The sequence below is a fragment of the Ambystoma mexicanum genome, chromosome 4p, assembly GCF_040938575.1.
Source record: "Ambystoma mexicanum isolate Mex_15411 chromosome 4p, UKY_AmexF1_1, whole genome shotgun sequence".
Taxonomy (NCBI): Eukaryota; Metazoa; Chordata; class Amphibia; order Caudata; family Ambystomatidae; genus Ambystoma; species Ambystoma mexicanum.
In genome coordinates this window covers 1,049,391,743-1,049,419,703 of record NC_090927.1, presented here as the reverse complement: position 1 = coordinate 1,049,419,703, position 27,961 = coordinate 1,049,391,743, and the positions used below count along the sequence as shown (strand labels likewise).

The following is a 27,961-nucleotide window of genomic DNA, read 5'->3' as shown; positions in this document are numbered from 1 at the left end:
ACATGAACAAATCAAGAAACTTATAAATAATTGATTTGAATAAGAGGAACAAGAATAATTAGGTAATTATATATTATCTAACCTCCAAATGTATCATTTTTGGCATGTGATAAAGGATTCATTTAGCTTGTACCACACACGCACACATTGGTGATGGTGGTGAGATGAGAAGACGTTAGTGTTGAAGGTTGATTAGTGAAAGTACACAGAGTATAGAAATAATTAGATAGGCCACTTTATTGGAGTGGTGAATATTGGAACAGATCAGGTCGAATTTATTGAATGTAGACAGTGTCGGGTTTATCTTAAATGGTTTCTGGAGGACATTTATGAGACGACACTGGTTAAAGGGTCGAGTAGAAATCTAATATTGGAATGTAGGAAAATTCTTGAACTAATGAGGTTCATGTTTTTTGTTTCTGTCTTCCCTCATTTTTCCCCTGTCCCCTCTTCTGGTTTTTCTCCCCTGGTACTTGCTTCCAATACAATTGTCCCAATTGTTTTTCAATGGATAATTGGTGCATTGTTCAAGATGCAATATTATGGATACAAATGTATTTTTGATATTATGCAGCCCCGAAGAAAACCTGTGAAAGGTTGAAACACATGTCAGCTGTGCTTAAATAAACAATATATATTGAGAAATTAGGAGCATCAACTCTTAGGATATTAAGTCTCGGGAGGATACCTCAGTGGCAATGTGCTCGCTTTGGAAGCAAGACGACACAGAGCAACACAGGTTCGATCCCCGGGTCCGTGCTTAGAAACCTCTGGGTATTAAGAGCGTTTTAAATAATCAATCATATCATATGTTCAAGTGAGAAGATTGTGGTAATGGTGCAAGTGGTCGGTTGGAAAAATTAGGTGTACACATTGTTCTAAAGGCTTCGGGGCTGAGTCTTTTATTTATTTATTTGTATTAATTGCATATTTATATGGCGACTATAAACAATGCATATCCATGCGCCACAAGACAGAACGGGTGGGAGGAAAGGGGAGAAAAGTGGGAACAACAAGTAATAACGGTCCTACTAGGCCTTGTGACATTCGGATCATGCAAGTGCAGCAACACGAAGTGCAGAGGGGGAGTCAAGAAGGGCTAGGCAAGTGCTATGGGGAACCTAGGGGGCAAGTTCTAAGAGGAGCCAAGGAGGGCACATGCTATGGGGAGACAGAGGGCAAGTGCCTGGGGATGACGGGAAACACCCACTAGTGTGGGGAAGGGGGTGGGCTGGACTCATGGGGGTGCTAGTCAACAAGTTGGACAGGGAGGGGACCCGGAAGGCCGTGCTAGGTCGGGCGGGTGCTGCAGTAGACTGCACAAGGGGGGCCTGGTGTCCTGTAAGACTATAAGGGATCAGGCCGCCAATCGAGTCGCAGCATACAGGGGGATTTCCACGGGAAGTCGAAAGGGAAGGAAGAAGAGAAGAGCAGGGTCTTGAGCTGCTACCAGAACTTAAGGTCAGGTCAGAGAGGCAGGGAGGCTGTTCCAGAGGGAGGCTTCTACCAAAGATAGAGAAACCCCCCCCCCCCCCCACTCTCTGCAGAGAAATGACGGATCTGCGGAGAGTTGGAGCTAGAGGACTGAAGTGCTCTAGCCGGGGGGTATTTAGGAAGAGAGTTGGATGAAGCAGGGACCCAGGATCCAGAAAATCTTGTGGATGCAGAGGGTCTTGAATTAGATCCTTGCAGCCACCGGGAGCCAGCGGAGATATATTAGGGCAGAAAAGATGTGATCCCTGGGCTTGAGGCCAAGGATAAATCTTGCAGTCCTATTCTGGATTAGTTGGAGGGGGCAAAGAGGAAAGAGGCAGATTGAGGAAGAGGCTGTTGTAGTAGTCCAGCCTAAAGAGCACCAGAGCTCTGTAGACATTGAGCTTCTAGGGAAAGGTGAGGAAAGGGAGAATGCCTCTCCAAGAATTTGCCAAAGAAAGAGGTGATGTACATAGGGCGATAGCCAGCAGGAAGGGTCAGCAGAAGGCTTCTTTAGTAGGGGGTGCACTTGGGAGTGCTTGAGGGGTAGTGGAAAAGAGCTTGTGGCAAAAGAGTCATTACAGAAATCAGCCAAGGCAGGGGGGAGAGAGGAGATGTTGTCCTGACCTGCATGGAGGAGACATTCATAGAGCAGACTACTTTAGAGACCTCATCCAGTAAGATGGGAGAGAAAAAGGAGAGTAAAGGGGACTGTGAATGGGTGGCCAGGGGGGGTTTGGAGGGGATAAGAGGAGAGAGGGGACAGGATGTCCTGAGTTTTTGTGGTGAAGTGGGAGGCCAGTACGGTGGGAGTGCGGTGAGACATGGAAACTGCAGTAGGATTGGCAAGTTCCTTACAGATTTTGAAAATTTCTGCCGTGCTATTGGTGGCGTCCGAGATGCAGGAATGGACATGGGCCCTCTTCTTGGAGCGAATGGAGTCGGTATTGCCTTTGGAGCAGGCGGCAGGCCAGTTTGTCAGAGGATGTGCAAGATGCCTGCCACTTCCGCTCAGCAACTCTGCACTTGTATTTCAGAGCGGCCAGGTCAGAGTTATACCAGGAGTTGCACTTGGAGGCAGGCTTCATGCGGATCCGCATGGCAGGGGCAAGGATGTCCAGAGTATTGGAGATGGAGCGATTAAGGTTAGCAAGAGCTGATTTTGTGTGAGTCAATAGAGGGGGTAGGAGAAGGAACGGACGTGGCGGCAAATGCAGTGACTGACACTAGCTTAATTGGTCGAATGACGGAGGAGGAGACTGGCCGTTGGGGCCGAGTCATAGAGCTTCAAATGGGAGGAGAGTTGAGCATGAATAGGAGCAGGATAGAGGTGTGGTTAAAGGGTATCGGACCAGGATACAAGGCGTTGCTAGCCAATCACCCCATCATAATAAGAATACTAAATCTGAAATTATCATTTATTAGCTAAGTGTGGTAGAGGCTCTGACTGGGTGCAATCCACTAACTTTGGCTATGGTCTTAAAGCTGTAGTTCTGGCAAAGAGACATCCATACCTCTGTACTGTTGTGACCAATTCCTTTTCCCTGCTTTTCTGGCATTCCAGTTGGGACTCCTTCTCCTTGCACTGATTTCTGGACTGTGTAAGTGCTGCTTCCAAGTTGGTGACAGATTCTTGTAGCTGTTTGTTTTTCTCTTCTAGAGACTGCAACTAGAGAGAAAACCGGTATGTTTACAAATACAAAAATAAATACTCCTGTGAACTTGGTAAAAGCAACATGCTATCATCAACTATTTCTTTCTTTAGTTAAACCACCCTATACACATTACCATTATAATTGTTGTTTCCATTCAATTAGTTTGGCGTCAGTGACACATAAGGACACAAGGAAAAGCTCACAGAGAACTGCTGCAACCTCCATGGTCTTTTGCCAATTCTACAAAGAAAGAGCTCAGGTGCATGAACTCTCAGACAACTGTGCTTTACAAACAAAGCCCTAAAGAAAGTATTTCTAAACACAGCAGCAATTTTTCTACCTTCTGAGGCACTTACTGTTTCAAGTGAAGAACATCTGTACTCCTTTTGGTATTGCAATGAATAATATGACACCATAAAATATATATGAGCGATATTAAAAGTCACAGCAGAGTTCTAGATTGGTAGAAAGAATGAATACATTTTTTAAAGCACCACATAACCCCGTCACTGTGTTGCTCAAAACATGCATAGGCCCCCTTGAGTGTGCCTACGTAGGAAATGCTGTTCACTTGAGCGCATGTTCCGTTAATGATGGCAGTATTATTGGTACTTACTACTACTTTGAGTTGGAGGAGGGTGGAGCCATAACTAAAGGGGGAGGAGGGTTGGTGGGAGATTGGGAAAGCCTATAAAGAGGGTTGTTTTCAGGCTCTACTCAAAGACTGTTAGATTTGGCATTTTCCTGCGGTTGAGATCCAAGTACTCGGGTAATTCCACACTCATGTTTATTTTTTTGTAAATCCACACTGGCTTAACATGTTTGAATTTCTTAATCGGAGACTGTGTGAAGGGTTGAACTGAAATAGGTAGCTAGTCTCTGCAAACTAAGAACAGGAGATGTGTGGTTTGTTTTAGGAGGTTGAGTTAAATAGAGCTTTGGTCTATAACATCTGGAGAATCTGCCCTTCCTTTTTAGGGGTAGCTCTGCAGACAATGTTGCAGAGGTCCAGGAGGGATAGAGCCGATGCTCTGGTGTGAGCAGTCCTGTGAATGGGTTGCAAGTACTACAGGAGCTTCCCTACGAGCATGGTCTTGGCATTTGAGCATTTGACACTCTTGTTTATTTGCCTGGGAAAATTGAAGACTGAAACAAATGCCCAGGTTATTTAATTTCACTACCAGGAAGGGTGGCGCATATGGCCTGAGGCAACTAAGAGGGGTGAGAGACCTTTTGATGTCACTTATGAAAACCCTAGTTTTGGCCTTGTTCTGAAATAGGCGAGTTTCCCTCTTCCGGAAAGGAATGTGTTAAGGGTGTTCGGTGACCTTATTGTGGGCTTCTAATCTTGTAATCAATTTGTATTTTCTCAGCATATATTTGGAACTAAAGTTGGTACTGAGCAATGAACTGAGCTAAAGGCCACATGCAGATGTTGAAAAGCAGCAGAACAATGCATATTTTTTGGAACACACGAGATTATCTTTGCCAATTGCAGCATGTTTTCAATTACATTCTGTTGGCTTTGTTCAGGCAGGAAATACATTATCCAATCTAAGGTGACCCTCAATATCCTACTCGGTTCTAGCTTAGTCAGATTAAGGGGTTTCTGTGGTCAAAGTCGTTCAAGCATTAGGGTTTGGTCTAATGTCTAGCATTGCTCGATATGTCTGCGGTCAGATATGTGAGTCACAGAGAAGATTGTCTCCATAAAGAACAAACTGCTTTGCGATGTCACATTTGAGGATCTTGCTGATAATTAGAAGTTGTTAGATGGGTTAACAGTTTGAGAGTTGTTTGGAAACTGGCAACAATTTATTTAGGAGCAGAAGGATTACAACATGTTATAGCTCAAATCAGGGTATTCATAATGTCTGTCATATTCAGCTATAGCATATCAATGCAATAAAAAGGATGGTGTACATTGTAGCTAGAAGATCAGTGGAAACGCTTACTGTGTAGACAGTGCAGGCCTGGCAAGAATTCCAGGTGGTGTGATAGGTTGGTAAGGGGATAGATCAGAATGCACAGACGTTACAATGATCGGAAAACTAGTTGAGGAGAAGCAGAGTCTCTACATTGTTGGGGGAGTAGGTCAGATGTATCAATTTATACCATTTTAGGTGGTTGGAAAGATCTTTTGCTACATTTATGCAGCCACAAAATACATAGGGAGAACAAGAGAGACAATGACATGGCATGAGACAGAGGGTAGAGAAAATTGGAGGTTTGAATATAGTCAGCCGATCAGGTTTATCTAGGGTGTGGCCAGCTCTCTTGGCTGGAACATTAGTATGGTGTGTGAAGCCTAATGGTCCAGCCCCATTAGATATCTTAGGATACCAAACAATGTGGTACTTGAAACGATACCTTCCACACCCAGTCATTTGCAGGTATTCTTGCCTCACCCTTAGGTTTCTAAGAGTGCCATACCCAATTATACTCCAGCATGTACAAAGGACACCTGCGTGCCTGTGTCTTCTTTGCTATCATTAAACGGTATGATTTTAAATCAAACACTGTCTTCCTTCTGCCAGTTTTGCTGCCTCCAGTCCAAAACACACAACTGCTCTGTGTAGCCCTCATTTGCCTGTACTTCAATGGTAAAAAAGAAAAGGCTCAAGTGGTTTTGTCAATAGCTGAACTCCTGGGTTCAATTAACTTGGCCTATGGTTCTCATAAAAGATTTATTAAAAATCAAAGTTGTCCATACAACCTCCTATCCAATGGAACTCTGTACCTCGAAACCACCAGTCTATAGGAGATCACATGCTCATCCAGAATAAACTGGAGACTTGTTAACTCACTAGCATGCTACTAGTCAACCTTCCACTCTGATGTTCTGATGTTCTTCATAGCTGATGAGGGTAGAACAATGGCAAGGATGCGATGTACAAATATTACACAACATTATAATGCTGTGCCATGGGATTCATAAAGGTTTACTAGCCACCATCCTTTCCTTCCATCCGTGATCCACAAATCCCAGATTACACATGCACAGTGGCTCCTTAGGATCCACTTAAAAGCATCTTGTTCTTTTCACCGTGGATGGCTCAGATTATCTGCCCTGGTCCCAAGCTATGGGATGGCCAGTGTAAAATATGTGTATAACGAGGGCACATGATAGTTTGTATTTATTTAGTAGCTTTTTCAGGCACTTCTACTAGCAGTGTTGTAAACAGGGCAACACAGAAAGCAGAGACAGTCTCGTTGCAGGGTAACTATACAGAAATCCATTGATTGAATTGATGTGGGCGACTAGGCGTGCAGTAGTTAAGCGATGCGTGCATATAAAAGGGGACTTGAATTTGTACAAATGTTACAAACATTTTATTTTGAACCAAAGCAGGACAAGTGATGGACAGGACAACACTTACAAATTTCAGCTCTACAGCAGACTAAATTATGTCTGACCAGCAAATAACTGATATGTGTTGACCAACATGCCAATGAATGATTAGAGAAATATTATGTAAGCAGTTCTGTCCTGAAGTACCAAATGTGATACAGCATATGAGGTTAAAAAATAAAACACTATACAGGAAAGTAAAACATCAGATTCCCAGCTATGTGAAGCCCAATGGTTGGTGCTAGAGAGAAAGAGGGAATTATGGGGGCATTGGGAGCATATATGTATATAAGGAGATTGAGAGTATCCGGCTACTTAACTGGACACCATTATTAAATTAACTATTCCATTTCCTTTTTATCACGCTTCATGCCGGACTCCGCCCTTTACGCACAGGAGCAGGTATGCTGCTTTGTGTTGTCTTGTTTCTCAGACGAGTGCATTGCCCTTGAGCCCAGAACATATTAGTTCCTAGAGGCCGCAAAAATGGCAGAGGTTGCACTATACGAAACCGCTTCATATTACAAGTGTGCTGCTACAATTCTTAGAACAAAGAAAAAAAAACATACCAACAGGGGAAAAACACCTACCTGTTGGCCCTGTCGTTGCACATCATCTAGCGAAGGAAGGTCTGCAAGGTATTTTTCCAGTGTTTCAACCCGATTTTGCTTTTCTCGGTTTTGCTCGGCTTCTTTTTGACATTTCCTCCGCAGGCTGCTAATGTATTTGTCTCGGGTTTTGATCTGATGAGAATAGAACATAAGCATATGTGTACTGTGACTGATACAGTACCGCAGTACAATGTAAAAACAATGTAAAAATACTTTCAGTATTTGTATGCACTTACAAATGGCCATTCTTTACCCATATCAACGTTTAGAACCTCAGAATCAGTGCATTTATTGAAAATGTCATCCTCCCCAGCCCCCCCACCCCCATGTCCATGTATAGGGGCTCAGAGTCAGAGCTCCAAATGTAGGCTCACAGAGAAATGTTGGTGCATGGGTGGGTGTGGATGCAGGGAGAGCGCCCTGTGGGAAGAATGGTCCTATTTAAGCAATATGGTCTCTTCCTCAAGGTTCTGTCCACAAAGCCACCCAAACCCAATACAATGACCCAGCAAGATGGGAGGAGCCCAGGCGCAATAACTGGAGAAATGGCCTCTGCAAGACAGCCTAAGACCTAACAATGGTATTTGCAGAATTGGTGGAGACCGTCACAGCTCAACTAGTCTATGCGCAGCAGTTTGCCATGTGCTCCATTTCCAAATAAAACTGACCCCAATACCTTGGAAAGGTACTGGTTTGTCGACTCTTAACTGAAACCTAGTGTCTTCTAGCAGTCTAGAATACTCTTATATTGCATTGCTATGGTTAAATACAGCTTTAAACTGGGAGGTCTCCAAGAGCTTAATCTACGTGCATTAGTGGAATTGGATGCAACAATCAAGGACACCAAGTCTAACCAAAGCTGCATGTTTCGCTATTCTCCTCATATCAACCGTATGCCACAGGGAAGAAAACTGGTACACTCATGCTCTCACCATGGGACATATTTACAAGGAATGGCAGAATTTGAATCATGCTGCATGGTTACATCATTATGAAAACCAGGAATTCCACCCAGACATACAGTAGTACAGAGATCCAGATATTAGTCAAGAAGTACTCCTCTCGGGGTGTGGCCAGCATGCGAGCAGCAAGGACGTGAGTCCCGTGAGCTCCCTCTGGCCGCCCGCGATATCCTGTTTAAATATCCTTTGGACGGACCGAATCGGCATGGAAAGACACCCGAGCCGACCTAAAGCGGTATGGCACGCCTGGAAGAAATCCTGACTCCCTGACGAAATCCGCTCAGCATCTACTTCGACAAACCCGGAGGCCCCCTGGGTGCAAGGAAATGCCTGCCAAAATGGCCGCCGTGGACAACGACTGAGAAAGACACGAGCGGACGAAGCACTACAAGGAGGGGAGGAGGGACCCAGAGCCAGCTCCTTCGTGCGGACCTGCGGAGCACAAGTGTGCACTGACCCGGCGGGACCCTAGATTGCCAGCTGGACCTACGCAGTGCCGGAGACACGCGCATGACTGGGTCGAGGGGTGAGACAAGCTCTGGCGCCCCGGACACATCCTGCTGCACCGCGGCCTTGTAAGGTGCTTCCCCACCGTGCGAGACGAGCAGGGGGCACCATGGGCAAAGATAAAACAAAACGGGGTACCACGAAAAGCACCATGGACCAATACGCAACTAGCACCCCCACCACTGCAATGGAGGTGGAACCACCGACTGCCTCCCCGCCTGAGGCTGGAGACCTGACATTAAAAGGACGTGATGGCCGCCATCGCTACTTCTCGCTCCTCAATGGAGAAAAAAAATGGACGGCATCTCAGCAGAGGTCTCATTCCTCCGACACAACCTCCAAAAGCTGTCCTCTCGCACAGGGGAAGTAGAACAGAGAGTCTCGAATGTGGAGGATGATCTTGGCGGGGTCCACCTGCAGCTATCACACGTCTAAAATCTCTGGAGGCACGAGTGGAGGAGGGAAGAGGGCAGATCACGCCGTAACAATATTTGCATTTTGGGACTGCCAGAAGGAGCAGAAGGTCCCAGTATGGAACTCTTTCTCGAGAAATTGCTGGCAGACCTGGCGGCACCGAAATCCTTCTCTAATTTCTTTTCAATAGAGAGCCCACCGAGTACCATCAGGGCGTCCAATACCTGGGGCCCCTCCGAGGACCGTCATCGCAAAGCTATTGAACTACCGAGACACAGACGCGATACTGCAGATGGCCCGATCCGGAGGCCCGACTACATACAATGGCTCCAAAATCGCGTTCTTCCCGGACTACACCCAGGAAGTGCAAAAAGCCAGGCAATCCTTTGAACATCACTTGAACGGTGCACTTTCCGTACCCAAAAGAGGCCTGGAAATGGGCCGAGACACACATCGCCGGGAACTGGGACTCGAGGATCCCGGAACCCTGGGGGCAGGCCCAGACTCCCGGGAGACAGAGGGCGGCTCCCCCCTCGACCGGAACCGAATGGTCCGGCTCAAGAAATAGAAAATTGACGCATTAAACCAGGTATGACAACTGATGTACACCCAGCGAGACTACACCAGGACACGCGCCAGACACTCATGCAAGGGTACTGTGAAACCCTGTACTTTGCCGTAAATCCATCAAAGGAACATGATGTAAGCAGCGGGCACGTAAGGGCCACCACCTACGATCCAGAGCTCCGTGAGGATTGTGAACAATTTGGGTGGTGTGGCAGAACGAGTAGAGAAAAGAAAATTAGGTAATAGTTATTAGTTAATGAGTTGACTGTCCTTTTGACAGTGGGTTGAATTTGTTATTTTGGGCGACAGATGCTTCAAGTTGGGTGGAGTATAGGGTGGGGGGGATCAAAGTTGTAATGTTAAGCACCGCACCAGTTCAAACACACGCATGGCAACAGCTTCCTTACTAATAAGCCACGCAAAACACAGGAGTACATATGTCTTGACAGATAACCACCTCACGCACGACCAATCCCTGAACAGGCCGCTGTATCACGCAGCATCTCTAGATACCCAACACAGCGTCACCATAGTCACACAGCTCAAATGGCATGGACCTCCAACATGAATAGAAATAGAACCATCCGGCTGATGACATAGAATGTAAACAGGCTCGGTAATAGCATCAAAAGGCGACTGGTCCTGCAGGCATTGAACCGAAACTCCCCAGACATAGCTTTCCTAACGGTGACGCATATCGCTGGTATAAAGTGCACACTATTTAAACGCTCGAACTATAGATTGGCATTAAACGCCGGTTTCACGATGGGATCGCGAGGGGCATTAATCCTAGTACACAAAAGACTTCCATATATACCCATTACTGTTACACATGACACGGGAGGCAGATTCCTACACACAACAGGAAGCCTCTGGGAACGCACTATATCCATGACTGCTGTATATGCACCACCCAATCTGCTAACCTCTCTGACCAATGACATTACGCCCCTACTTGCTACCAACACTGCAGATCTTCCACTAATTGGGGGAGACTTCAATGAAGTAATGAATGTAGACATTGATAGAACACATGTAAGGTCCAGAAACCCAGAAACACGCACTAAACTCGCCACATTCACTAATGCTCTGGGGCTGCAAGACGTATGGAGATCATTGCATCCAAACGAAAGAGAATACTCGTATCATTCTGGAGCACATGCCTCACTGTCCCGGTTAGATTATTTTTTCCTACCATTAAGCAATATACATGAAGCATGTGAGGCACACCTACTCCCCAGAGGCATATCGGATCACTCTCCACTCACAATAACGATTAAGACCAACAGATCAATCCCCCCCACCCAGTTGGAGATTAAATGGTTACTACCTAGGATTCCCAGAACTGGTAGAACATATTCAAAAGGTCACTGAATCGTACTTTGAATTGAATATTGGCTCTGTAGACAGCCCGATAACGCTATGGGAGGCTCTAAAGACGGTATTAAGAGGTGAGATCAAAGCCTGGACCTCAGCCCACAAAAAGAAACATCTAGAAGCAATACGCGAAGCCGAAATAAAGGTACAGAATGCAGGAGTTGAGCATATAACCCACGACCAACCCGTGACGCACCGTACGCTACAATTAGCGCAAAAACAGCTGCAACACATAACTTTAGACAACGCTAAACAAGCACACGCAGCGATGCGAGCAAGGGTATACGAGACAGGGGACAAGGCCGGGAAAATACTAGCATGGCTAGAACGTAGGGAGTTGGGCCTTACCCAAGTCAGGAAACTGATGACGGAAGGACCAGATCCACTGGTAACAGACCAGGACATAGCGGAGGGGTTTGCAAAGTACTACACAGAACTGTACAGAGCACCATCCTCACCGCTATCGACTGACATACTGGACGAAATCACTCTCCCTACTTTAAGTGTGCAACAGCACAACATATTAGAACAAGAAATCACTGAGGAAGAAATAACCCAGGCAATATCAGAACTCCAATCAGGGACAACCCCAGGTCCAAACGGCTTCCCAGTCGAAATATGGAAGAAAATTAGCGCAAATGTAATCTCCCCGCACCTGCTATGCCTTTTTCAACACTCACATTCACAGGGTTGCCTCACCCCAGACCTTAGGAAAGCCACGATAATAGTTTTACCGAAAGCGGATAAACCATCTGACAAGTGCAGCTCCTACAGACCTATCTCCCTAATAAACTGCGCGGCCAAGATACTTGCAAAGGTACTGGCCAACCGGCTACAGCAAGTTATACACACACTGGTACACCCAGACCAGTGTGGGTTCATGCCGGAGAGATCCACTAGACAGAATATATATAGATTACATACAGCACTGGAAAAATTACCTGGGCTGCAGAGCCCCCTGACCTTGGTGGCCATAGACTTTGAAAAGGCTTTTGACTGAGTTTATTGGGAAGCAATATGGGCGATTGTGCAACGAATGGGCATAGGACCGTACTTCATGAGCTGGGTCAAGCTGCTATATCACCTTCCTGAAGCGGTAACCAAGGTAAACTGGCATGTCTCATATCCTTTCCGGCTGGGTAAGGGCTCAAGACAGGGTTGCCCCCTGTCAGCTTTGCTATTCGTATTAGCGATCGAACCTCTAGCAATCCTACTAAGATCCACACAAACATGGAGTGGATTCAGGTGGGCAGAAGACTGGGAGGACAAGGTGTCCTTATACGCAGATGACCTACTAATATACCTACAGGACCCACGTGACTCTTGCCCTATCCTGACGCAATTGCTAAAAAGATATGGCATGTTCAGCGGCCTTCGTGTCAACTGGTCTAAATCCATACTGTTCCCAGTGAGGCAGATAGACAACGCAGTACAAGACGAATGCCCATACCACATTGAAAGGGAGCAATTTAGATACTTAGGCATACAAATTACACATAAACTAACAGACTATGTGCCCAAGAACTTACTCCCTATAACGTTAAGGTTCAAAGATGACGTCCAACATTAGATATCCTTACCACTTACACTATTAGGACGCGCTGCACTTTTCAAAATGATGGCTCTCCCCCACTTTCTTTATATATTGCAAAATGCTCCACTGCCTGTTGCGCCCAGTGAGTTTCATAGAATAGATCAAACACTCAGGAAATTACTATGGAAAGGGGGACGCCCACGTCTGGCACTCACGACCCTATTACTGGGCCTGTCAAATGGCAATAATAAATGATAAACTACACGGGGACACCACACTACCACACAATAGAATGCCGGATTCCAACCCACAAGAAAGACCCATCATGAAATACCTCTATTGCCAAAAAGACCGGGCTGCAGTCCCATCCATGCAGACACATATAACTCTAATATGGTCAGATACTCAAATACTTAGGCTGGGATGGAAAGCTAACCCCAGCACAACCACTGTGGAATAAAACACCTCCCGGAAGTGAACAAACTCCCTAAATGGCGCTCCTGGTCCCAACTAGGCATTACGAAAATTGGGGACGTAGTGAGAGAAAACAAAATAATACCATTCGAAGTTTTAGCTACCACTTTTACGCTTCCCCCTAATGAACAGTACCACTATGTGCAACTTAAACATGCGCTACAGGTCCATCTCCCAGATATGACAGACATGCCAGACTACTCCCCGCTGGAACGCAACCCATTCCCAGAAATGGTTAGACACAAAGTCACATCTACCTTATATAATGCCATAACTTCCTTCACCACGAAAGAACTGTCCGGTTTGAAGGCCAAATGGGAAAGGGATGTGGGCGCCATACTTCCTGAGGACTGGGTGGCTGCACTAATGTTCCCCAGAGAGGTGGCTATCTCCCCCAGGTTCAGGTTAATGCAACTGAAGATACTGCACAGAATGTATTACCCGAGGGTAGCACTATTCAACTGGGGGAAAACCACTGACCTGCATTGCTTGAGATGTAAACGGGAGGAAGGCTCCTACTATCACATACTGTGGGAATGTGCCGTCATCCAACAATACTGGCAGCAATGCTGCAGCGAACTGTCATGGGTAATGGGCAAAAGAATTCATATGAGCCCCAAACAACTACTGCTGGGAATAGAAGAGGATATCGTGCTAACACGTTATGAAAAAGCGTTTTTATCTACCACCTCTGCAATACTGAAAAGGAATACAGCGCAACTCTGGGGCTCTGCAACAGCACCGATTTATGAGCAATGGATGACAGATGTGGACATTTGTATTGCAATGGAAAAAAAAGAGTATATACAGCCCGGGGATGTCCTGAGAAAGTTCAGAAAATATGGCAAAAATGGGAAGATGTGCACTGAACAGTAACCTGTATGGACAGACTGTGCTAAAACCCAAGGACTCGTAAGGGAACCAGTTTGCGCAATATTAATGTGGTTAAATATCCGGTTATACTAAGCTCCTCTGTATGTGGAACAAGGTGTGGAACTACGAATGGGCGGGAAAGGGAAGTATTGGTTACCCCATTGATCGGGGCTGTATGTTTTCTTTGTGTTAACAAAAAACAATAAAATGTTATATTAAAAAAATAAAGTACTCCTCTCCTTACGCAATCAGAGGAACTTGGTTAAAGGTCAGGATTGTGGACTACTGTGCAAGGATTCACTATGCGATTGTTCTGATTTATATTTTAAATCATTTGAGAAATGTGTAGAATGAAAAGTGAAAGGGTTCTGTATTATTGGCATTTTATTCTCACATTACATGATTTTGGGGAACCATTATCAAGGCGTCTCTCGCTGAAGTAAGTAGCATACTTTGACGAATCCTTGGATGTCAATACTTCTCCCCGAGGGTGAGCCCCTTGCCATGAGGCAAGGGAGGTAAGGCTGCTACCCAATTGTCCCCCTGGGGGTGGTACTCTGGGTGGATCTCATGGGGAGGGCACCCCCCATGGGACTATCAATGGAGAACGCTGTATGTTTCCAATCCATCCCCTCACCTAACCCTCCTTTACACTTCCATCCCATGTACATGTCTCATGTACATGGTATTAGTTGTACTAAGACAAAGAAGAATAAGCTCCAGACATAAGCTTAGACCGCGCTCTCAGGGAAATACTGGGGCAAGGAGGAGGTGCAGAGGCAGGAAGAGCACTCCTCAAAGCACTACTGAGCAGTCTAGTGTTTCACAAATTCCTATTGGCCAAGACCAATACAAAATAGGAGAGAGAAAACAAGCAAGGAGTCGGACCCTCCCAGGAGTATCCGCGATCCTGGAGGACGCCCAGCGTGGAGCAGAGAGGAAGCCGCCGACCAGGACGTGAGAATGGGAGAAGAAGCGTCTGTACCCAGTCTGTAGTACACTGGTCAACCGGAGACCTGGAAGAAGGGTTAGTCTGATGGAGTGGAGCTTTCGAACCGCAGGGTCGTGGAGAGACTCGCCATCCATGCAGCACCAAACTCTGCAGAGCCGCCGCAGTAGTAGTAGTGCGAGAAGCTGTGTGGAGCGAAAGAAGTGCTTGCAATCGGCAAACAAGACCCAACAGAGACCCAAAAAAGTACGAGGGCTGTTGGGGGAGGAAAGGGGGGGGGCAAGAGAAGCCCAGAAACCAGGGTCGGGACCAGTGCTCCAGATAGGATTTTGGAGTTAGAGTATTTTACTCCCAATTTTTAGAATTAGACAGTAAATCCAATTTTAAGTAAGGAAAAATGATTTTCCTCCTTCGCAAGAGAGTAAAAAGTGTCTGGCAATTTGTTTGTAAAATTTTAACTTTGTTCAAAAACATAAGTGACAAAACAGCTGCATTTCAAAGTGGTTCTTAATAATGTATTGCAACTGTGGAAAACAATGTCCCCACACAAGAACCTTGTAGATGCATAGTACACAGCTTCATCTTCATGATACCGGGACACAAACTATGTTAAGAGTTACTGCAGATGCCAGCTAGTTACATCAGGTGATTCATAAATCAAGTCCCTCACTCTACCAGCATCACTTCTCTGCCTCTCGGGCCTACTGTTGCTGCATGGCACTACCTGCTTGACAGCCATTCCATGGTTTTGCTCCATCTCTCCTTCTCTTTGCTACTTTGTTTCCCCGTCTCTCACTTTGACGCTCTGTCTCTCACCCTTAAGTGTTGCAATACCACATTTTGAGGTCTGTTTCTGTCACTCTGCCTCTCCCATCTCTGCATTCTATTGTTACTTTTTGCTTCCTATATCTCGCTGTATTGGTTGATATAACTCCTCTTCCTCTCTCATTTCATTACTCTCTGGCTAGATCTGCTTTTCCATTTTCTCGGTTGTGGTTGCTACTCCTTTTGAATATCTTTCTTGCACTGCCTCTTATGTTATTGGCCTGCCCTTCTCTAGTCTTGCTTTTCTATTTCCATCCCTCCCCACCTGCTGCTCATCTGCGTTTTATTTTACTGTCTCCAAATGTCTCTTGCTCTGCTTCTATTCCTGTTTTGGATTGTCTAGTATGTTCTGTGTCCCTTGTCCCCTCCCCCCCATACACTTGTGTTCTTCTGTATTGCTGAGGTTCAGAGTTGCGCTTCCTCTCCTGTTTTTCGTTTAACATAGCTCCAATAAACATCCCAAAAGCTGAAAATGCCTTTAGGATTTAAAATTCTAGTCCAGCTTCACCATTGGGTGCTCCTTTTTAGATGTGTGCAAACCTTCTTTTGGCCATTAGGCTGGGAATTATAGAATTAGAGGCTTGTCTGACCAGATGCAGCACTTGCTTGAATGCAGATGCTTTACCAACATTGTATGCCATTACAAGTACAAGAGCCCATATGAGATGTGTGTTCTGAGTCATTATAGGTATAGCAGCCTCGATGAGGTGTGTATTCTGAGCCATCACAAGTATAGCAGCCCTGATGAGATGCGTGTTCTGAGCCATCACAGGTATAGCAGCCCTGATGAGGTGTGTGTTCTGAGCCATCACAGGTATAGCAGCCCTGATGAGGTGTGTATTCTGAGCCATCACAAGTATAGCAGCCCTGACGAGGGGTGTGTTCTGATCCATCACGGGTATAGCAGCCCTGATGAGGTGTGTGTTCTGAGCCATTACAGGTATAGCAGCCCTGATGAGGTGTGTGTTCTGGGCCATCACAGGTATAGCAGCCATGATGAGATGTGTCTGTTCTGAACCATTAAAGCTATAATGGCATTGTGCCCAGATATGCGTGCGGATAAATTAGGCTACTTTGCTTGAATATATAGTAGTCCTGTTGAGGGGTACAGGTACAATCTATGCCACTGAAAATATATACAGCACTGCTTCTACCTGTATACAGTATACCTGCTTGCGGTGGCTGGTCAGAATGGGAGCTAAAGTCCAGACCACATGCCTATCTATGCAGGTGGTATGCTTCTGTGATGAAAAGAAAACAAAGTATGAAATGCCCATGCTGCTGCAATTGCACTGCCTCTATTAAAGCCAATTAAGCAAAAATGCAGCCCTTGTTCAAGACCATTTTCATTTTACACAATAGTACCTGTGTCCTAAAACAAAGTGAAGCGCATGTTCATGATTCAAGATGCTTTAATAACACTAATCTACAAAATGAAGGCAGTTGAACAAATTGATCCAAACACAAATTCCCTTTTACATTACTCAGAAAGTATTATCTTGATAGAATCATTAACAGAGGAAAGTTCTAAAAAAAAATAAACAGCCCAGGACTTATCCCAGTTGCGTCTTTCAAGGAACTGTGTCAATTACTAAAGTAAAGAGTGGAATTGCAAGCTGCTGCTAGCCAGGCTGTCACCAGTGAGCTCCATGATTTATGGGGGTACTGCCATAAATAGCCTGTGTAAGTGGTACACAAGGATTTATCAAAAGGGCTGTATTGACAAGATTTCTGCGCGTAAAAAGGCCTATATGCACCTTATCTGGAGGGCTTGTCAGGACCCAAGCATTACTTTAGAGACTTCCTCAAGTAACCTGAAACACAATAGTACCTGGCAGGGTAGTGAACCAGGTCTATCACTAACCAGATATAAAGAAGAGAGAAGGGTCTGGGATGCGCAACGGAACAAAGAGGTCATCACAACAATTCTTCCTCATTGCAGTACCTGGTAAGGGGGTAAACCGGTCTGCCAACAGGGGCCTGGGACCCGCACCCAAATAGGAAGAGCATCGCAATCACTCTGGCTCGTCACAATACATGGCAAGGAAGTAAACCATATCTGCCAACACAGGCCTGGGACCTGTATCCAAAATAGAAGCTTGAGAAAGGCTTGGGGAAGGGGTTTCATTTCCTCAGCTTTCATGAACTGTAACAAAGAACCCAAGTAGGGCCTGGGGAAGGGAGTGATTTCCTCGGCCTTTGTGTACCATGACACCAAGAGAGATCAGGCAAAGGAAGCCATACCCCTTAGTGCTGTGCACCGTGAAGCTAAGAAGAAGGTGACCTAGGGAAGGGAGTAATTCCTCTGGGACTGTAAAAGTATTGCAAACATGTTATCTGGAGAAGGGAGACATTTCTCCAGGAACCCAGTAGTGAAGATAACTATGGGCAATAAGGAATGATGTCCGAATTGGAAATTTAGTTTTGAGTTGGAACTGAGAACTTTACAGCATCACAAGCTAGAACTTTGTTTTGTAGTTTGGAAATTAACTGAGACTTGGGGACGGGAGTCATTCTTTCAAGTGAAGTTCCCACGTGCGATTGGAACTATAGTCCATTGTCTAGAAGAAGGGAGCCATTCTTCTGGACCAAGATGATCCACTACCTCTTTAGTATTAGTTACAAATGTTAGGGACAGAAGTAGGAATTTTGGCACACAACGGTGGACTCCTCATTTACTTGGACATTGAATGAATCCTTAATTTGTAGAGGGAAGGAAAGCCCTCTTAGAGTTGGGGAGATATAGGTTTCCTCTTTATTTTGATTAAATAAAGGTTTATACCAACAATCATGCCACCTGTGTGTCAGTCTCCTACTTCTGCACCCTTACAATTCTCTCCAGTGACGCTTCTCAGTATAGCTGCTTGATCTTGGGAATTAAGAGATCCAAGAACTCTTTGTAAAACTCTGCCACTATTCCATAAGGTCCAGGGGCTTTACTTGACGTGAGGTCATGGATCACCTCAGTAATTTCAGCCTCCTCGATAGCTGCACCCAACAGGTCTGTATGCAAATCCTTAATCCAGACCAGAGTGGCACTATTCAAGAAAGGGTCTATATGAGCTGAAGGAACCCTGGTTGGCACAATAAAGGTTAGCATAATATGTCATGAAAATCTCATCAACCCACCTGCCTGAGTTACCAGGGCACCCCCTTGATTCTTCATTTACAGTATGTCAATGACCTTTGTCCCTCACTGAAGTGTCGAATACAATTTCCCAGGACAATCACTTTCCCCATATGGCGTGCAATGACATTAATTTTGTCTCAGGGTCAGTGAGGGTGTGAAACTAAGACCTTTCCTCTTATATTCGCAAATGCGTGTGTCGAATATAACCGACAGTTTGCAGAGCTCTTGCTCAAAATATCCATGTCCCTACTTACCCCTGACTTTTTAGAGATACACTTTTTTGAGAATATCAATGTCTCCCATACCAAAACAAAACTAGACAGATTGTGATGAAAATCTCTTTGATAGGAATTTGCTGAATGCCAGTTCTGGCAGGGCATCAGCTTTGACATACCGATGTGGAAGGTCGGAGAGGATCATAACCAGTGAAAGGTCTAATATTAGTGGTAAGTGGTCGGATAAGGTTTGGGGGGAAGACTCATACAGCATGAAATGGCATTAGAAATACCCATGGATATTAACCAGAAATCAATCCTTGAGGATGAGTCCTGTGCCGAGGAGTAGTACATGTATGCACAAGTGGCCCTCCGTGACATGCTTCAAACACCTTACCTCTCAGCATAAACATGTCCATGTAATGTAGCAAAGTCTTAAATGGCTGGCAAATACCACGAGGGGTTGTAGAGGATCAATCCATCAACGTATTTATGATCATGTTAAAGCCCCTGCTCTCACCACCATCAATTATGAGCCTCTGAATTGATAAGATTTTTTTAATGTTTTTAGAAAAATAAAGGAGAATCTTAATTCGAGGAGTGGGCACTCAGTGAAGCCAGTCTGCATCCATTGAAACCACCAGATAAAAGGTCTAAATTGTTTTTTTATATCACACTTCATGCCAAATTGCAGGACCAGTCATCAAACCTGTGCTGCTCTGCATTGTCTTGTTTCCAAGACAAGTGCTTTGCCCCTGAGCTATCCTCTGGGCCCAGATACAATAGCAATACAAACTTCAGTATCAGTGGTTAATTTAGTACAGTCGAAACATGACCAGAGGAAGTGGAATTAAAATTCCTCTAGAAGGTGAAGTCAAATCCAAGCACCACCAGGAATTATCTCAGGTGTTTGGCATAGCCCAAACGGTCCTGATTGGGTAAATGGGTATCCTGTAAAAAGAAAAAAGTTTGGAACACTGGCAATTCAAATAAACTAAACATTTTGTAGCCTTGGTCAGATTATTCACACCTCCAATGCTCCAGGAAGCTGTCTGGGCCAAGTTTGGAACAATAACCATGAATCACATAGAAAAAGAAAGGGTTATTTACACGCTTTCAGCGAATCTTATTAGTTGTGAATATCTTGTCATTGAGATGACTGAGTGTGTATACATCCCACTTGATTTCCCATTTATAGGAACAAAACAAAACGGAGATTCCACATCCACCACTTCCCACACTGGTATTTAGTTGCATGGATTGTGACGAATGGGGAGTATTCATCCCTTCTCACCAAGGGGGAGCCACTCCCATTGAGGCTAGAGTGGTGAGCCTTAACGGAAAAGTACTCCCATACCCAATGAAGAACACTTTATCTGCATACATGGGACTGCCTTGCATTCAAAACACTGTCCTCCCCCCTTCTGTTTGGCTGTAAGTAATGTGGAAACCAAGATGTTATCTGAAAACGAAGGGGCCATCACTTTAAGCTGACTTCTAGGTCATTGATGTGATCCTTCATGTCCTGATGTCTTCAAAGCCCTTGGGTGTGATGCTGTGTTCATTGGGTTCCCCACACATGCTTTTGATGTGACGTTTTATAACATTTATTTTACTTTGTCCACCAGATTAAGAATTCTTGCACCATAATGTGGTGCAATCAACTTGGATTGTGATTCTGTGTGGTGGTTCCGGTTCAGAAAGACATGCCATTGCAGAACAGGATGAGGTCAATGCAAAATACTGTAAACCCTAATAGTCTCTGAAACATCAGGGCATAGTCCTTTCACATGCCTGAAAAATAAGTATTGAGGGTTAGTATTCTGTTGTGTGTCAGAAAAGCTTGCATAACGTGGCTTTCAGCAATGGTGCATCTGAAATGAATCCCTGGAGATGGAATCGGAGAGCAGTTTGCTGGAATATGTATGGAAGGTTCCTGGTTTTGTATGTACATTTTCTAAACATTGCGGCATGCCAGACCTGGGGAGCGATTAACGAGTTGTCCATGTAAGGATTAAGGTTTATCATGAAGGCGCAAATGCATAGTACTACAGACAGGAGTTCCATGAAAGGTCTTGGGGCCATGTTAAGACTAAAGTAGTGAGAAATATGCTGGGAGTGGTCAGCCCTCATCAGGAACCTCAGAAACTGGTGGTGTCCCTCCTGAAATAGAATGTGGATGTAGGCATCCCGTAGATATGACACCATTCAATCTCAGGTTGGAGGGCTCCGAGAATTTCAAATAAAGTTACAATAGGGAACGTTTTACCTAACAGATATTGGTTAGGATAGGTCAAAAATACGTCTTATTCCCCAAGATGTTTTGGGCATGATAAAATAGGGGGACTAAAAACCCTTCCTGTGCTTTTTTCTTGAGCCAATTATATTGCTCCCCGGAGAAGGAGGTGGGAGATTTCTGGCGGGAGGTCTGGAAATGTCCTCTGTCTCTCCGTCTTTAAAAAATGTACCGGAACATTAAGAAAAAGCTGATCAAGAACAGCATTCAAGACAGTCTGAAATTACTTTGTCGGTATCCGAGTGGTCAGTAAGATAGTTTGTCCTATGGCCTCATGGGTAAAGTAAAGGAATATTTCCTCAAAGGGATCTCTACAGCGTTAACATTTCTGTTGGAAGCATTAAATACTACATACCTTTGTACCAGAAGGTTAAAGATTTAAAATCCTAGAGCCTGAGGCTCTGAAGGAAGCAGGTCACATGGTTCCTTAGGTGACATTTGAGGAGAAAAAAAGAAAAAGAGGGGGTTGCATCCCGGCTCACTGTGCTAAACAACTCCATGGTGATATCAAAACGAACTCAACAGATGTGAAGTCAACCAGTACTGGTTTGCTGGTTCCATTCCCACAAAAGGGTACTTGGGTTTTCCCACCTGAGGGTACGGGCGCTTTCTCAACAAGAGATACTCTTAAAGGAATCTGAGAAGTCCCATCGTGAACAGACCTGTGAACACTCCAAAACTAGACACGTTGCATCCACCACATCACCAATGAGAAGTGATACAGGGCCATATACCTAGAGAGATGCTGCTCCCCTCTTACCCACTTTGCAATCTTACAGGGCTTCACAAATCCTTCTTTGCCTTCATTACGGTTCGCAGCTGTGACATCAAAAGAAGGCAGCTTCTTAAAGACCTTGGTGGGGGGCACAAACTCCCTGGATGGTGGCTGTAATGGCATCGGGGACAGGCATGATGAGGATCTGCTACCAAGAACTGTTTGTAGTATACATTTCAGCATATATGGAGGGAGAGGGCGCTCAGGGTAGGGGAGCACCCACTCAAATGTTACACAAATGCAAACAGTAAAGAGGGATGGACAAATCATCCAAATAGGAGTGAGGAGTATCAGTGCATTGGTGCCCTGGAAAAATAAGAGGATTGCACACCTTCTCTTCTTTAATGGAGAAGAAACAATAACGGTGTACAGGAGGAACTGTGCTGAAGATCGCCTCCCAGAGCGCTAATCTCTTTCAGGGCCTGGTGGGAGAGGGAGTTGAAGGCCACGCATGTGCCCCAGCTTTGGTGGGGGCCCAGCCAATCCAATCACAAGGAGTGTGAGTCCCATGCCGAAAAATGGTGCGTACATGGCTGGCACACTACAAATCCTGTGTGTATCTCCGACACAAACAGGGGAGGACAGACAGGAAGCAAATTAAAAAATATTTAGGAAAAAATAAAGGCTGCCGGGGAGCACTCTGCTGTGTGATCAGCCTGTCCGTGCAAAATAAAAAGGACTGGTGGATGTTGCTGGTGCCAACTGACACAAAAAGGAGAGGTAGGAGGATATTTATACTGCTACACCAAACATTCCTCCAAACTAGGGAAACAACCCTTTACAAACATACAAAAAGTTTGGTGAGCAGTGTGTTGTTCAGGTGTTGCATCTATCGAAAACCAAATCAGGTATCGTGCACCACGCATCAAGGGAATTTTATTCTCCACAACGGAATATCGAAACATATAGCCTGGTTAGTACTACTCTGTAGACTTACAGAGAGAAAAAAATCATGTCATAGTATAAAACAGTTTTTATTCAATAATTTATCAATAGATAAAAGAAAAGAATTGTTCTCAATTACAATTCATCATTCATAAACACAATACAATAAAAACATGTAAACAATGCATCACACAACCTTAAACAGATACTATATGAGTTACAGTGGCATAAAAAAGGAACCAATATTGTTCGGGTTCCACCCTACAGAATACAAAAAGGAATCTATAGTTATAAGAAAATATTAGATTAAATAAGCTGAACAGTCTAGGGTCAGCTAATTCGCCCACACTGTGCTCCACGCTAAATTGCACCAAAGTACTCACACTGCATCATACACAATCAACCCGACATGTTTCATTCCTCATACATATTCACATTCATCTACTAAATTCAAGGGAAATTCATCAGGGGCTCATATTCAAGGACAAACACTATTCACAAGAGAACAATAATGTATATAGGTAAAAAGTTGAAGCAAGACGGCTCAACGGCCGTTGTATTTATGAAGAAAAGGCTAGGCAAAGCCTTCTGACATAGTCCAAGGCTGGTCGCCGATATGCACTGTGATTGTGCTGCTACGGTGCAGGGCCGAGCTGGGTTGATGGATGTAGTAAAATTATTCTTGTCACCAGCTCCTCACTTACTGAACAGGCCAAAAGAGGATGCTTGCCACCTGAAAACAATCAAAAAATAGGGTGTGGGTAAATCGAAGTCTCAACGTATGGACTTCAGTCCCACCAGAATCTTTAACAACTATGATTCTGTGGAGTATACTTAACTTCATTGAAAGAACTCCAGTCCCTAAACACATCGTGAGCCTAATGCCATTGTCATAGCTGAATCTAATACATAAAAGTCTTCTACCCATAGTTGTAAAAAATACAACAAGACAAAGAGGAACCACCATAGAGACAAGTAAGGGGGGGGGGGGGGGGGGGGGGGGAGAAAAACGAAGAAAAGGAGGAACAGGTACTAATCCACTTTATTCGAATTAGAATTGGTTTTATATACGAAACCTTCACCGCTCTCTTAATCTAACTCACCCCCCACATACACTTATACCTTCTAGCTTGAGGTATGATAACAAAACCCAACGGCCCACAAGGGGCAATGCTGTATCTAAGGTTCCTACAACATCATGCTTGCGGGGTATTGGAAAGCATCATGGTAATAAAATCTTGATAATAAATCTTGCAGCACCCACTCCTATGGTCAGGGGAGAATACTACAGTCTCCCGATGTCAACAGAGACCCCCTCAGACCAGGAGCAAACCAAACTCCTACGCGAGTGCCTACCTTCTTAAAATTGGGTTAGATCTCAGTTGAACTCATTTCAACGACTATCTCATTGTTGGGTGTAGACAGGCCTATCAGGACTGTTCCCACACAATTAAGAAGGACTGTTGATCAGGTCTAAAAAAGACAGAAATACAAAAACATCATAGACGTCAGTAACCTACCCATAGCAGTATAGTGTGCACAAAGTAGTTTAAAGTCGTTTAAAATAATACCTGTGCAATGTTAAATAGGTCAGTCAAAAAGGGGGGGGGGGTTGCACCCAAAGTTATGCTGGATTAGGTCGAGTCACTTAAACATCCGCCCGGCATTTAATGACGGTACACAATCCCAAAAGCAGATCATAATTAAGGTCGAAGCGACGGGTCCTATATAGAGCAAAGACAAAAAGGCAAAAGGTCTAAATCAGAACCTCGTACTTCATCAACCCAGTAAGGCACAAGATCAATAAGGAATATGTAAATAGATTACAATGCTGTTGTACAATATCAAAAGAACGACGGCTCTCCTCAAGCCGCAACCCCGTCCAGCAATTACCTGTTATTGAGAGTTTGAAATCTCATGTGGCCGAACGTCCTCGGGACGAGATCATTATACTCCCCTCATTGCGCTGTGGCTCTCGGTACGTATCGGCACTCGAATCCTGAAGGAAGCAGGATGTCCTCTAAAGAGCTTCCCGGAAAAGGTGCTTTTTAAATAAATACTGACCAATCGGCAGCATGGGTGTGTGCGCACTCGCCTATCAAGGTCGAGGGCGGGTTAATACTTTGCAGGTGTAAAGTTTTGCTGCTAGGCCTACTAGTAAATGGGATCCCTGGCGAGTTAACGCTTAGCAGGTGTGTAATGTTGTCACTAGGCCTGCTGGTAGATGGAGTCCCTGGCTCGCCAGATCCACCAATGGGCTGATGGCCATGGGCCAGCACAAAAAAAGAGAGAGATATGGTCATAGCGAACGGCGGTTTCCGAACAAAGGCAAAGCTAGTCTACAAAGAACAGAATCACAAAATGTATAACTGTCCTCTTACAATAAAATATTGTAACAATAGAGAATCGAAAGGTGTAAAGTTTTGCCACTAAGCCTGCTGATGAGTGGGACCCTGGCCAGTTACTGCTTTGTGGGTATGTAATTTTGCCGCTAGGCCTGCTGGTAGATGGAGTCCCTGGCTCACCAACTCCACCAGTAGGCTAGTGGCCAAGGCAAACGCTGAAAAAAATGCGCAGAAAAAAATATAAAAAAATACGTCCCTAACGAACGACGATATCCGGGCAAGGACAAAACTAGTCCACAGAGAACAGAATCACGAAATGTGTAGCTGTCCTCTTACAATAACATATTGTAACTAAAGAATAGACGGGTGCCTAAAGGTACAACCATCTTGACATTTATTGCTATACATGAGTAAGAAATTTGCCTCACTCAACTCGTCATAAAGTTGGTCAAAACAAGGCTGGAGTGGCATCACATGTTCACACATCCCACTCTATTTTTTCATTAAGCCCAATCTCAGCGCTGCGGGTCAGGAATATCAGATGTTGTTCCTTTTGGAGTAGCTTAATTTTATCTCCATTGCCATCACCAGTAGGATTGATTCTCAAAATCACGCTCCATTGTAGATCTTCCACTTTGTGAATGTATTCAATCCAATGATCGACTAAGGGGGCATTCGGAGTCCTATTCCGAATACAACTTTTATGTTCCCCAATCCTGATTTTAATCTTACGTTCGGTTTTGCCAACATACATACGATTGCACGGGCACCAAATCGCGTAAATAAGCATATTAGAGTTACAATTACTGAAGTGTTGCTGGCGCCATGGTGTCGGGAGGCCCAGGTTCAATTCTGTGCTCCTAAAAGTGGAGTTACAACAAGAACAGTGTCCACACGCCGAATGGCCAGTTAGTTTTGGAATACCCCATCTTTCGGGGAGTGTGGTCTGTCTGTTGGGTCTTAAACTCACGTCATTTCGTGAGATCAATTCTTTCAAGTTGCGGCTCCTTTTAAAGGCAACAATCGGTTTAGGTAGTGGTTTGGGGCCTTGTTGCAGAATATTCCAATTTTTAAGCAGCATAGTTTTGATTTTATTAGACAAATGGCTAAAGGTGTTGACGAATACAAGGTTATCATCTCCATCCTTCTTAGAGTCAGTTGAATACTCCAGAAGGGCCTGTCTATTGTTGTTCTGGGCACGTTTCTTCGCAGAGAGAGTTACTTTTTTGGGGTACCCCCTCTCGAGCAGTTTGGTACTCAGGGTCTCAGCTTCATTCTTAAAATCCTGTGTTTTAGTACTATTACGTTTCAGGCGTAAAAACTGTCCCAGAGGTAAGTTATCCCGAACATGACGAGGGTGAAAACTCTCGTAATGTAATAGGGAATTCCTATCTGTATTTTTATGAAATGGCCTCACACTAAGCTGATTATCAATGGGATTAGACATGATCGTAATGTCTAAAAAATTAAGTTCACAGTTACTCTGGGTAAAAGTGAATTTGAGGAACCGGTCTTGTAAGTTCAGCCAATCAAAAAATTGGTTCAGTTCTTGTAAGTTGCCTGACCATATAACGAATATATCATCGATATACCGTTTCCATGTACGGATATTTGACTTAAATGGATTATTTATCGATAAGATCTTATTAACTTCAAAGTTCTCCATATATAAGTTAGCTACGCTGGGTGCTAAAGTAGCACCCATTGCGGTGCCCTGTATTTGTCTAAAGTACTCACCATTAAAATGGAAGTAACTTTCTGTCAGTGCCATTTCGGCACACCAAAGTACAAACGACATCGGGGTCGAAGAGTCTGGATGTTCAGAAAGAAGGCGCTCTTCAAGCATTTCAAGGGAGGCTCTTTGGGGTATACTAGTATATAGGGCAACTACATCAAATCCCACCAGCAATTCAGTATTAGGGTCAAATGTTAGGCCTTCAACTAGATTAATCATTTGGATGGTATCTTGTACATATGATTCCATTTTCTGCACCAAAGGCTGAAGGAAAAAATCTGTAAAACGAGACAAAGGTTCCAACACAGAGTTTACTCCAGACACAATTGGCCTGCCTGGTGGATGTGTCATGTCCTTGTGGATTTTGGGTAAAGTGTAAAACTGAGGAATCCGAGGTTTAGAGGCACACAAAAAATCGGCTTCTTTGGCTGAAATCCAGCCGCGTTCTTTCGCTTTGGTTACTTTGGTAGTGATTCGCTGTTTTAAGGATAGGGTGGGATCTGCAGAAAGAGGTATATAACAACTGAGATCTAAAAGTTGTCGATTGCATTCGAGGACATAAGCCTCACGATCCTGAATTACAGTCGCACCACCCTTGTCAGCTTTGCGAATGACAATAAACTTATTGTCAAGGAGGCCCTTAATTGCTGCCTTTTCACACTTACTAGTGTTATGAAAGACAGCCTCGTTGGTACTATATGATTCCAATTTCTTAAGGTCAGAGAGTACTCTTCTCTCGAATACTAATGCCTCTGCTGTTCTTTCGCTGGCCGGTACGCAAAACGTCGATTTATTGTGTAGCCCCGTATCAACTTCATCCACTCCCGACTCTCTGTCTTGAAAAAACTGTTTGAGATGCACTTTCCTCATAAAAGCGTAGAATTCTTGTCGAAACAAGAAGTTGTTGTGTAGGTTAGTAGAGACAAAGCCCATGCCCTTCTCTAAAACCCTGATCTCATCTTGGGTGAGAACATGAGAGGACAGGTTCACCACAAGGCTTGCATACT

General features: G+C 44.5%; 1 protein-coding gene across 2 annotated transcripts in view; it reads right to left on the bottom strand.

Moving 5' to 3' along the window:
• CEP85L (centrosomal protein 85 like) overlaps positions 1 to 27,961 on the bottom strand; it is a 1,005,009-nt gene that overhangs the window by 207,456 nt on the left and 769,592 nt on the right. For both annotated transcript variants that reach the window (XM_069606618.1, XM_069606619.1), the window contains 2 exons: positions 7,071 to 7,223; positions 2,988 to 3,142 (listed from right to left, as the gene is read on the bottom strand). In XM_069606618.1, coding sequence (XP_069462719.1) covers positions 2,988 to 3,142; positions 7,071 to 7,223 — 308 coding nt within the window. The remainder of the gene's footprint in view (positions 1 to 2,987; positions 3,143 to 7,070; positions 7,224 to 27,961) is intronic.